Raw genomic sequence first — 12,602 nt, forward strand, 5'->3', positions numbered from 1 at the left:
TGTTATCTGAACTGTACAGACTCCAAAAGACATGCCAAAAGAGCTTTTACAGTGGCATTTTTAAATAAAATTGTCTAGGAAGGAAGAAAGGAAGAAAAAAATGTCCTTTTTTTTTTTAAATTTTATATAATCTATGTAGAAGCTTTCTGTCACCATGTTTCCACTTTTATGTGGTTAAACATGTATTATAGCTTACTATAGCTGTTATATGTTTTACTATTTCTTCATGTTTTTCCTCTATAGGTGAAGATTGCGTATATAAACTTTCTGAATCACTGTTACGTGGATACAGAGGTTGAAATGAAAGAAATCTACACATCCAACCACATGTGGAAGCTGTTTGAGAACTTTCTAGTGGACATTTGTAGGGTAAGACCTGTGATAAAGTAGAATACTGTTTTGTGCTTCATGTCACGTTATTATGCCATGCTTCGCCTATAATTCTGTCACCTCTACATTCAGTGGATCTGGAGTGTGTTACCTGTTGCTCACATGCAGGAAGTGTGATCTGTTGGCGATGTGTCATGTTCATCTCTTTATTGGCTTCTTTTCTTTTCCTAGGTGTGCAACAACACCAGCGACAGGAAACATGCGGACACTATTCTGGAGCGTTACGTAACTGAAACAGTCATGAGCATCGTCACATGTTTCTTCAGCTCTCCTTTCTCTGACCAAAGCACAAGTCTTCAGGTAAACATAAGATATACAATACTCAATTACTGCCTGTAACTCTAATCCTGTTCATGGCATTGATTTATAAACCTGAAATCCACAGAGTTTGTCTGACCAGACTCGGAGGGTCAGGTCATCAAGAATATTATTAGTGCAAATTTAATTAATAAAAACCCACAAGCCATTAGAAAAGGGGCATAGGAACAAAAAAACACTTAAACCAATTATTGTGTGTAATAAACATACACATTTTAATAATGTAGTGAATTTGTGTAGAACGCCGTTTTGGACAAATCTTGTGTGCCAAAAGGGGCGCAAAAAGAAGACGAAAAAAAAAAAGATTGAGATCGAATGGTTTACAAGATATACAATATGGACAAATACTCTTCATAAAACCTGCTCTTTGAACTCTTTTCTGTTGCTCAGTTGGCTTGCTATATGTATGTAAGTATAACTTTGTCAAACCCAAGAATCTTATGTAGTTTTCCTGAGTGTCTAGCTCTAAAGCCTTAAAGGTCCCCAGTTTTGGTAGCTTTGTCAACACATAAAGGTTCTTGTTCCCAGAACTCTTGTTGCACAAGGTTTTACATGGATATGGTGCACATGATGCACTGACGCAACCATACTTTTTGGTTTTGCTTTTCCTTCCAGTAACTCGCAGTGATTCTAATGATTAAAACAAGTAAATAAATAGATACAATCCCATACTCTTCTTTATACTTAGTTAACCAACTATACTTACTTAACTATACTAGTTAATTAGAAATGGTCATGTTTGGTTTGGTCTGTTTGATTTCTGTGCCCCCCATTCTTAGAACGTTGTATAATTCTGGTTCATGAGCTCGTTACAACCCTCTTTTTCTTGTAACAGACGGCCTTTCTTGGAAAGATATCTGAGGTATTTATTGTGCTATTGGCTGTGAACAGCTGATACCTTTTTGTGGTTGTAGTAATCACTTTACCTAAACGTTCTGACTCTGAGCACTGATTCTATTGTGTTGTGGTGGGACTTAACCTTTTGGGAACCCTTTGCACCCCAAGCACAATAGTAAATGCATCTTTTATCATAATGTTTAGCATAAACAAAGATTACCCTCATTTTGAGCACAGTAAACTGTAGGTGTTTGGTAGTCTTTTTTTATTTCTGTTCGTTAATTATGATGTTCTTTTATTATTTGGTTGTAATTTCCTTATTTTTCAGACTCGCCAGCCAGTGTTCGTTCAACTTCTTCAGGGAGTTTTCAGGGTTTATCACTGCATCTGGTTGAACCCTCTTCAAAAAGCCTCAGTTGAGGCCTGTATTAAAGTGCTCTCAGATGTGGGTAAGATACCATTTTACTATTTTACCAAATACCATTCTATTTAATATTCTAATCATGTTTAAATTACGAGACACCAAGTAAAATAATGTCTGCGGTCTTTGCCCAGCTAAGAGTAGAGCCATTGCCATCCCAGTGGACCTAGACAGCCAGGTCAACAATCTTTTTGTCAAGTCCAATAATGTTGTGCAGAAGAGCATCCTAAACTGGAGACTATCAGCTAAAAACACTTCACGGCGAGACTCTGGCCCGACTACCTCCAAGGATTATAGAAATATCATTGAAAGACTGCAGGTTTGTTCGGACTTTGTATGCTCTTGTGTGTAATGTGCTTGTTTTCCTCTCCAGAACATGTTATCATATTCCCAAATGTATTTATTTGCATACCAACTAGAAACGATGAACTTGGATTGCTGCCCGACAGTTACTGTTTCCTTCTTGTCACACATGAGTCAACTTTCAGTAGAAGTCTTTTATGACTTTGTTCATTTCCTCTAACACACATTTAGTGAAAGTGTTACTTCACTGCACGTCATGAGGAACGTCTTGGAAATGTTTTTTTTTTTTTTTAACTTTTAAATTTCTTAATCCCTAATGTTACATCTGCAAGCCACAAAGTAAAACGCCCAAATTTAGTTTCATCAGACTCAAGTGCAAAGGAAACATTTTATTGTAACTTTTGTCTTTATTTATATATATATATATATATATATATATATATATATATATATATATTATATTTCAGTGGTGTTACAGTAATAATCCTACATACAATTGCACTGTTTTTTAGGATATTGTCTCGGCATTAGAGGATCGTCTGAGACCACTGGTCCAAGCTGAACTCTCAGTACTTGTTGATGTCCTGCATCGTCCGGAGCTGCTCTTTCCTGAAAACACAGACGCTCGCAGAAAATGTGAAAGTGGGGGCTTTATTTCAAAGTAGGTTCATATTTCAGACCATTAAGCTATTATTATATTTTAATAATTATGCCAAAGCTTTTACTGATTGGACCTACACAAAAGTACTAACCAAATGATTACATAGCTTTCATATATTCCCAGTTATTATTGCTAATGCATTTCATTAAAAACCCTGGCTGTATTAACTACTGCCGCTTTATAATAAATTACAAATATGGTCTCAAATTTAATATGTGGTGGTTGTCGTTTTCTTTTACCCAGACTTATCAAACATACAAAACAGCTTTTGGAGGAAAATGAAGAGAGGCTATGTATTAAAGTCTTGCAGACATTAAGAGAAATGATGTCCAAAGACCGTGGCTATGGGGAGAAGGTATGTAACCCATCCATCTTGATAAAACAACAGTAATTGAGTAGGACTAGGTCATTTTAAACTATATCTTAATGATAGCAAAAAATACTTCAGTATCTTTCTTTCAATACAAAATGGTGATTCCTGAAACGGTGCTTTAGAACAGAAAGGATACCATACCAAGAGTTAACCATACTTTATTCTTTATACACTTTACACTTTTTTATTGAATATCAAAAAGGGTAGCTGTCAACATTTGGCCCTAGACAGAAAAAAAACTTTAAAAAAATCTCGTAAAGGAAGTGCAACTTTTATGGTTACTATTTAACCAGATATTACACAACTGGTTTCCCTCGGCTTTCTAGGAAAATAATTGTCACAACTTATGTAATTTTTATCCTATTGCATGTTCCAACATTTTCATTTACCATCCATCCCCTTCTACTAAAGAACTAGCTTTTTTGCTTTTGACTCAAAAGCAATGAAAATGTGAACACTAACTCAATAACACATTGAAACGTTTTGTCATATGTCACAAATAACCCAAATAACTAGCTTTACTAACACGTTGCCTCTTTTGCAGCTGATTGGTTTTGATGATGAAATGGATGTGGCGGAGGTTGTCTTTTATACATTTACTAACTGTTTACATGTGCTTGTGTTAGCCTTTAGCATTATATTGTCATTAGTCACATGTGTCTGCCACATAGTCCCATCAGTGCATTATGTGTGTCTGTTGAAACATCTGTTGAAACATCATTGATATCGGAAAAAACGATAATATTTCCCCTTTGATGTAGATCTTATTCACCTCACCTAAATAAATAGTTATGAATATTGGTTCAGGCTTTGTAACTACTTAATTGAGTGGTTAGGGTTTGGAGTTAGGGTTATGGTGTTAATTAAGTACCCTAGTTACTGAACTATTTGTTCATACTTTATTTATTAAAATACAAGTGTAGTTATTATATTATTACATTTATGTATATTATTAAGTTAAAACTAATAGATTGGTCATGAAACTGTAAAACGACTTATATGGGAATGTGCAGCCATACAATGTCCACCTCCGACGGGAGTATTTTATTGAGTAAATCAATGTGTGAATATCAAGGGTTCAAGTGAGGGCATTTCTTTCTTTATAGTAGCTTCTTATCCTCAAAGGGAGTCCAAGGGTAAGATTAGAGAGTAGACCTCATGTCATAATTACTTGGAAACATGTAACATTTGCTCACAGACATCACATTTTCAGGCAGAAATGTGGCAACAGAAGAATGTGGGACTGTTTAATCAGAAGCATGATAACAATAATCCAAAGCATTTTCTTTGGAATGGGTGTTTCCCAAATTGATAGGAAGCAACCAATTCCCAGTTTCCATGTTATTGGTTGTGTTGGTTGATACTTCCCCACATGTCTTCATGCTACTTGGCAGCAGTGGAAATCCCCAGCTTGCACAAAAACAGGGCTGTTCTTCCTGGATACAAGTGCTTTGTCCTCGTGGCTCCTCCCATATAGTGGATCTGAAAAAGAAAGTGCACACGCTCCCCACTGGAAGCTCATGGCACATGCCGTTTGACCCTATCATTCACCCATGCCAGGCAAAACTGGCCGTAGATAGTTTTGAATAGAGTAGATGTTGTAAGCTATCACACGTGTTCTGTAACTTGTTTAAACTCAATGGCCCTACTGAAGATTCTCCGGATGAGTTCAGCTGTCCTGTTTTTTTGAACACACTTTCTGAAACCATCTGTGTGGGTATCCAGGGAGAGCGCTTACAGAAGCAGTGAAGCAGTTTCTCTTACTCCTAGAAATAAAAGGATGATCCAATAGACGCCAGACAAAGTCATGACCAGCCTGTCCCTTTTGTTGTTGCTCTTATCCCCAGTTACTGCCCGAGTGTGGCAGAGGGCTCTCTTTGTTTAGGAGGCAGCGCGCGTGATTATGGGGGCATTGTGGGATCGTATCTTATTCTAGTGATGTAATGGGTGTGTTGAGGATACGTCTGAGTTCAGCTTATATAAAGAACTATTTTTTAAATTTAGCCTGATGGTCTGTGCAGACACATTTGTAAGCCCAGAATCCCATGCATGCATGGATTATATCTGTTGTGTACTTTTGGACACATTTGCAACAATAATTGTATATTTTATTTTAAAATGTACACTAAATAATACAGATTTACTTGAGCAAGTTCACCTGGAATAATAATAATTTGATTATTGGCCCCTGAATGTTGACTTCAAAACATATTGAGGTGGTAGGCAATGTCACATATTAAAATTATGAGAAGATCCTTTTTTTATTTTTTATTTCAAGCACAATTTAAAGTTAATTCATAGCAACTGACTTGGACTGATGGGAAACAACATCTGTTGACCTCAAGGTTGACAAGTAGAAAGATGGACGGAAAGACAAAAGTTTTATCTATAAAAAACAATCAAGTTTTCTGCTAAAGTGAGCAATTCGCATCAAAATAAATGACATAGGTGCTTATTTGTCCCAGTTTTTCCCAGCAAAGAAATAATGGATTTGAAAAACTGATTTCTCCTCTGGTATCTTTTATTTTAAACTTGCAACAAATGCCGGTAACAAAAGAAGGTTTCGAGTTCACCAACACCTTCTGATCATTGCCTCTTGTCTTGTTTAATCTCCTACAGACCTGCTGCTGTTTTCTTTTTGATCAATGGGGGTCGCTATAGACATTTCTGAACTGTACAAAAGTCTACCCGACATGCATATCTGCTAAAGGCTGGACAATTCTTGACCCCTGGCAGCAGTTACATAGTAGCAGTAGTCAACAAGTAGCAACAATTATATTATATTATTTCCTGAAATGGGCTACCTTCAATGATACTTTGCAAAAAAAAAAAATGCAGAAAAACAGCTGCACAATTAAAAAAGGAAATCGTGCAATGACGCATTTTGTAATAGAATGGTTGTGAGAGCTGCATACAAAGTAAATCATTATCCTTAAACACATAATTTATGAATTATGAAGCAGTTTGTCTCTCAGTTGTAATTGATTTAGCATAAAGGAAATTAATTGGGAACTCTGCATGTGCATTATTTATATGAATAATAAGGTTAAGGTACACTTTATTGTCCCCGTAGTGAAATTTGTCCAATGTACAATTTATTTACACACAACTTCCTTATACTGTCGGCACAGTAATTGTCCCTGTTTGTAAGCTCTGAAGATTGTGTCTGAAATCCCTTGAAGATATAATATTGACTGTAGTTCCCTGGACACTCCTCTGTAAAAACTGGGTCACACGTACAACTCCCATCATTAAACTGGAACATAACATCAAAGCACCTGCATCTAAAGTGTTGCTTTGTAGAAACCTTGTCTTTCTTAAGAAAACGTTGGGCTGATGTAAAAGGATGTTTATCATAGGGAAATTCCAGTAAGTTACACTATTAATCAGCAAAACAACAATCCTTGTCCATATAAGGAAGTGACAGTTATTGATTGGTCTCTTGATTTCAAGGAAATATTTTGAGCCATTTCAGTTTTTTACATTTTGAGATAATCATAAATTGTTTAGATATTTGAAAATTCTAATAATTTAGAAAAAAAAAATGATAATCGCAAATACTTGGTTGTATACATTTTTTATATTTGAATATTTTTTTAGAGTTTATAACAAAACATATTTAAACACAAATAACACTTAAGATGTAAGTTGTAATGGGTTGCTTTTTTATATATTTCAATCAGGTTTTAATGTTGTTTTCTCCCTTCATCTAAAAAACATTATGATATTTGTAATCCTGAATACAGATAAAAAAGTCCGTGCGTCTCAAAGCACTTAGTTTCAGTTACAAATGAAAAAATAAATAAATAATGATATATAATTATTTTTTTAATACTTGAATTAAGTGCTTTGAGCCACACAGACTGTTGTTTTGTTTGTTCTGGAAGCCCTGAGAACATATTGGGCTGCAGTGTACAGACCAATCGAATAGTGGTGGAAGCACATCCTGATTCTTTGGTCTTGTAACATAGACATGTTGTGCTTTTTGCTGCAGTAGTTGACTGTTGCTTATCACTCATGCTTTCATTTTCCACTCTGCACAGCAGCATGTTTGTATCTTTGTGAGTGCAGTAGCTCCTTGTTAAGTCCCTTACTGCATCTCTAAATGCGGCTACCATTTGTATTAGTCTTTGGTTTCCCTTCAGCAATCTCTCGCTCGCACCTTAACTAACTTCATCCTTCTGTTTTAACCAGCTGGCTCCTCCTCCAGAGCCCGAAACCCCGGCTGAGGTGTGGTAAACTTCATTATAGCTGGCTGTGTACTAACATATTTCTAAATAATGTGCCCATTATAACACTGTGTATATGTGTTCAGTGTGCGAGTCCTCATTTTAGCCAAACATTTCCCATGATTCTCTACCGCTACAAACTGTTGTATTTTTCCTAATCGTATCTAACCCTCAATTGAGCCTTCCACACAATTCTACGTCTTCCTTTTTTCATGTCAAGTTCGTGTGGTTGGGGAAGGAAGGTATTGGTGCTGTGATTTTGACAGCTTATATGACAGCTTATTTTAGCTGGTGGCCTAGATTGGTTCTCTCCATATTTTCTAATACAAAAGATCAGTCTGGTCACCACCTCCTCTGCCGCATACCAGACCAAACTCAGAAGAGCCATACAAACAAGCTTTTATTACAGTGACACATTCTTCTGTAGTATTTTTTTTATTTTATTTTTTTAGATATTTTCTTTGTAAGCGGCATTATCATTTTTGGTGGTGATACGGACAGAATCACAATCTTTATTCATGGCCACACATGCTTTCTCTGATTGGCTAATCCACCTGTCAATCATGTCTATCTGAAATGGGACCAGGGCCCAGAGTATATTTAGTTTGAGAGTGTGTAGAGTATAGGCCAAGCTCATGGTAGATTCAGACAAATAAGGGCTGTACAACGTGGAGGAAATTAAAGACAATATTATTAAAAAAGAGCTAAATGTTGTCTATTGTTACTATATTATTTAGACATATTAGAAGCATCTGCAAGAAGGTCCATAAGTTGTACTAAATAATGGAGGCGTTGCTTCATATAGAGTGTGTGGCTGTGCGTACAAACTAACTGGCACACTAAAGCTGCTGGCTGAAATTGAGCTCTGCTGTGTTATTTTACATTGCAGAGTCTAAACATCAGCTTCAGCTGATGTTTAGACTCTGCAATGTCTATGCAATGAGTTTTCCTGCCATTCAAAATACGTTGTCAATGATGCAGTAAAACTGTCATCACATTTGTGAAACTGAAAATTAGAAATAACCTAAAGCCAAATAAGCCAAAGCCTAAATGTAGTTTTCAAAGGAATTGCCATAATGTATTATGTACATTATGGCCTAATGTTACGTCTTCTTCCCTTACTGTTCTTAATGAATTATAAACCTTCTTGCATGAAGCCTTGAATGACATACCCACCTTTTTCCCCCGATAGTTCCCTTTCTCCTCTAATCATATGTTATGTTATATATGTATGTTCTTCATGCATGCTTAATAACTAATGTGCACTGTATTAACTGGCTGTTTTAATTTAATCTCTCCAAACTACCTTTTGGATCTTTCAATTTCTTTTTCACTGCTTGCTGCTTACTCACCTCACCTTTTAAGGAGCTTGATCCAAACCTGCCACAGAAGCAACTGGAGGATCAAAAGAGGGTAGGTGCGGGGTTTAGACTGTCCAAGCTCTGGTTCAGACTCATAGTTTGGTCATCAAGGATATTGACATGGTTAGTCAGATGCTACACGCATTGGGTTAATAATCAGACAAGATATAGCATTAATAATCAATGTAGTGAATTAAAAAAAAAAAAGCTGCACTCAAAAGTAATGATTCAAATGTTATAGTGTATGTGTATTGACAGGAAAAAGCCAATAGAATTAGTTTGTGTCATAACTTCAGATGGAGAATGGGCCCTATACAATGATGGGTAATTCATTGGTTTTGATCCACACATGTGATCTGCTCCACAACATTGGCAATATTAATGATATGGCCTTCCACAGACTACAATGTGGGTTGAAAGGGGGCTGAAGATATTTTACGTCAAAAATGTCACCTTGTTTAACTGTGTTGATCGAGAAGACGGTGAAGTTTGTGCCAGTTTTTGTTTCATTTGGATCAGACCATTAATTACAGAGATATGAATTATAAACCAGGTCAACAGCTCTGCATTCTAACAGTTGGAGTACAAATACCAGAATTCTGACTTCTTCTTCCTCCAGCTCGGTATTAAACTATTAGTGTTGCAATGTCACTTGAACCCAACCTATTTATTGTATTGTAAGATCTCAGCTGTACAAAAATGATAGGTCTGCACAATGGGCAAATGTGATTCCAAAGCCAGGATATATGTTTGAAATGCTTTATTATAATCCTAAAATCAATAGGTACTGAGTAAAGATGGGGATTATTGAACTCAAGATCAAATACAGCATTGGTCTAGTTACATACTTCATTCAAAGCATTACATTACTTTCTGATCCATCTCAAGGGTGTGTCAACTGAGAAGTAATTAAAGAAGGAGAATGTATTTACAGTAAATCGAACATTTCATACATAAAAGTAATCCAATGGACTAAATAACAAAATAAACCTGCAAGATTTGAACTGTACTCATACATGAAATGAATTGCGGGGCATTTTTTGGTGGGCCACAGGAAGAACAAAAAGGAGCATAGAGGAAGAATCCTGCTTCACACACGGTCCAGGCTCTGAGAGTCACAGACATCATTTTCATGTTTTAATCTACTTCTGTGTTTTACTTTCCAATCCAATGCCTACAGTCAAATGGTACACAAGAGCACCAGTTCAGTTTACCTATCATCTGGTACTTTTTTCATGTAGAACACCATATCGTAGGCTTTGCAACACCGGCGCCAACTAGAGTCATGTTTAAACCACTGCCACTAAAATTCACATCCTGTGCTTACGTCCATTTTACCTTTTAACAGGGAGAAGCTCTGCGCCAAATCTTAGTTAATCGTTACTACGGCAATGTCAAACCTGGACAACGGCGAGAGAGTGTCACTTTTACCAATGGACCCCTGACTTCTGGTACCCCGGGAAAATCACCTGCAGGTTTGTATGGTTGAATGGTTGTATACATCAAACCACATGCTCTGAATGTGCAATGGAGCAATATAACAGTGTTAGCATGAAATTGACAGTGGACACTTATTCAGACTTGGGTCCAACACAACACAGTCTTGTTAAAATATTAAAATATTACCTGCTTATACAACATAGTTTTATAGTAAAGGAAAACTACCAAGATAACCGTGAATGTTTTTACCAACGTTGCAACCACTTTTCTTTCAAATAAACTAAATAGTAAGCATAATTGCATATTTGTCAAATACTTTTATGTGACTCAATTTTCTTTATTGTAGGGCTGTTAAATTAATTAACTGGCTGATTGTGTCTTAGTCGACTAATTGTTATATTGGGATTATAATATATATTATTATGTATTATATTTATATATTATTATATATAAATATTATATATAAATATTATTTATATTTTATTATATTATAATATATATTATTATATATTATATTTATATATTATTATATATAAATATTATTTATATATTATTATATATTATATTTATATATTATTATATATTATATTTATTATAATATATAATAATTATTATATTTATATATTATATTTATTATAATATAAAATAATTATATTATATTTATTATAATATATAATAATATATATTATTATAACAATTATTAATTGTTATATTGGGATTATAATATTTATTGAACTATTGGCTATTGGCATGAGGCCATATTATCTGCCCCGGGAGTTCTCACATGTGATTTTGATCGCAGTCTATGTGGCCCCGTCTGCCAATGCTGAAAATGCTTGTGAAGCACTGCTCTCCTGCACTTGTAGGCTGCAAACACAGCATCCACAGGCTCTCTTCCTCATCTCTGGTGACTTTAACCACGCTTCTCCCTCTTCTGTTCTACCAACATACACCCAGTATGTTACCTGCCCCACCAGAGAGAATAGAACATTGGACTTCTTTTTTGCCAACACCAAGGAGGCTTATTCTTCTTCCCCCCTCCCTCCCCTGGGCAGCTCGGACCACAACCTTGTACATCTGAGGCCTGTGTATGAACCCATCGTGCGCAGGCAGCCTGTGGTGTCCCGTGAGGTGAGGATGTGGTCTGCTGAGAGCGAGGAGGCTCTGAGGGACTGCTTCAGCACCACTGTCTGGACTGAGCTTTATGACCCACATGGGGAGGACATCAACACCATCACAGAGTGCATCACGGACTACATCAACTTCTGTTTTGAGAACATTGTTCCCTCCCGGACGGTGCGGTGTTTTCCAAACAACAAGCCATGGATTAACCGTGAACTGAAGGCTCTGCTGAAGGAGAAGAAGAGAGCCTTCAGGTCAGGGAACAAGGAGGAGCTGAGGACTGTGCAGAAGGAGCTGAGGAGGAAGATCAGGCAGGCTGAGGCCGGCTACAAGAGGAGGATGGAGGAGCAGCTGCTGCAGAAGAACATGCAGGGAGTGTGGAGGAGCCTGAAAACCATCTCGGGCTTCAAAATCCCCCCTGCCCAGACAGAGGGGGATCTACAGTGGGTGAATGATTTAAATGTTCACTTCTTGAGGTTTGATCGGTCACCCGCCCCTCCCCCTGCACAGCTGCATGCTCCCTCTTCCACAGCTGGACAATGCCCTGCATCTGTTCCTCTTCGCTTATCTGCCCCGGATCACCAGCTCCCCACTTCGCCTGGACTCACCCATCCCCCCAGCACACGGTCCCTCTGCCAACCACTGACTGTCACAGCAGCACAGGTGAGGAGTGAGCTGAAGAGGATTAAAGTGAGGAAGGCAGCAGGACCTGATGGCATCAGCCCCAGGCTCCTTAAGTCCTGCGCAGATGAACTGTGTGGAGTTATGGAGCATGTCTTCAACATGAGCCTGAAGCTGAGGGTGGTACCACAGGTCTGGAAGACCTCCTGTCTGGTACCTGTGCCTAAGACACCGCGCCCCAAAGACCTCAACAGCTTCAGGCCAGTGGCTCTCACGTCCCACCTGATGAAGACACTGGAGCGGCTAGTCCTGGACCACCTCCACTCCACCGTGAGCTCAGCCATGGACCCGCTGCAGTTTGCATATCGGCCTGGCATCGGAGTGGAGGACGCCGTCATCTCCCTGCTGCACCGCTCTCTCTCTCACCTGGAAAAGCCTGGCAGCTCTGTGAGGATTCTGTTCTTCGATCTTTCCAGCGCCTTCAACACCATCCAGCCGCTGCTCCTGAGGGACAAGCTGGAGACGG

The 12,602-nt window shown here is 37.7% G+C and overlaps 1 protein-coding gene across 1 annotated transcript in view; it reads left to right on the plus strand.

Moving 5' to 3' along the window:
• Positions 1-12,602, plus strand: part of itpr1b (inositol 1,4,5-trisphosphate receptor, type 1b) — a 64,113-nt gene that overhangs the window by 21,642 nt on the left and 29,869 nt on the right. The window contains exons 34-43 of the mRNA XM_072451923.1: positions 244-369; positions 562-690; positions 1,874-1,994; positions 2,101-2,285; positions 2,782-2,930; positions 3,174-3,285; positions 3,848-3,883; positions 7,498-7,533; positions 8,898-8,945; positions 10,242-10,368. Of these exons, the coding sequence (XP_072308024.1) occupies positions 244-369; positions 562-690; positions 1,874-1,994; positions 2,101-2,285; positions 2,782-2,930; positions 3,174-3,285; positions 3,848-3,883; positions 7,498-7,533; positions 8,898-8,945; positions 10,242-10,368 (1,069 nt within the window). The remainder of the gene's footprint in view (positions 1-243; positions 370-561; positions 691-1,873; positions 1,995-2,100; positions 2,286-2,781; positions 2,931-3,173; positions 3,286-3,847; positions 3,884-7,497; positions 7,534-8,897; positions 8,946-10,241; positions 10,369-12,602) is intronic.

This window comes from Eucyclogobius newberryi, unplaced genomic scaffold (genome assembly GCF_026437365.1).
Source record: "Eucyclogobius newberryi isolate DKJ021-1_F unplaced genomic scaffold, fEucNew1.0.hap1 SCAF_19, whole genome shotgun sequence".
Classification (NCBI taxonomy): Eukaryota; Metazoa; Chordata; class Actinopteri; order Gobiiformes; family Gobiidae; genus Eucyclogobius; species Eucyclogobius newberryi.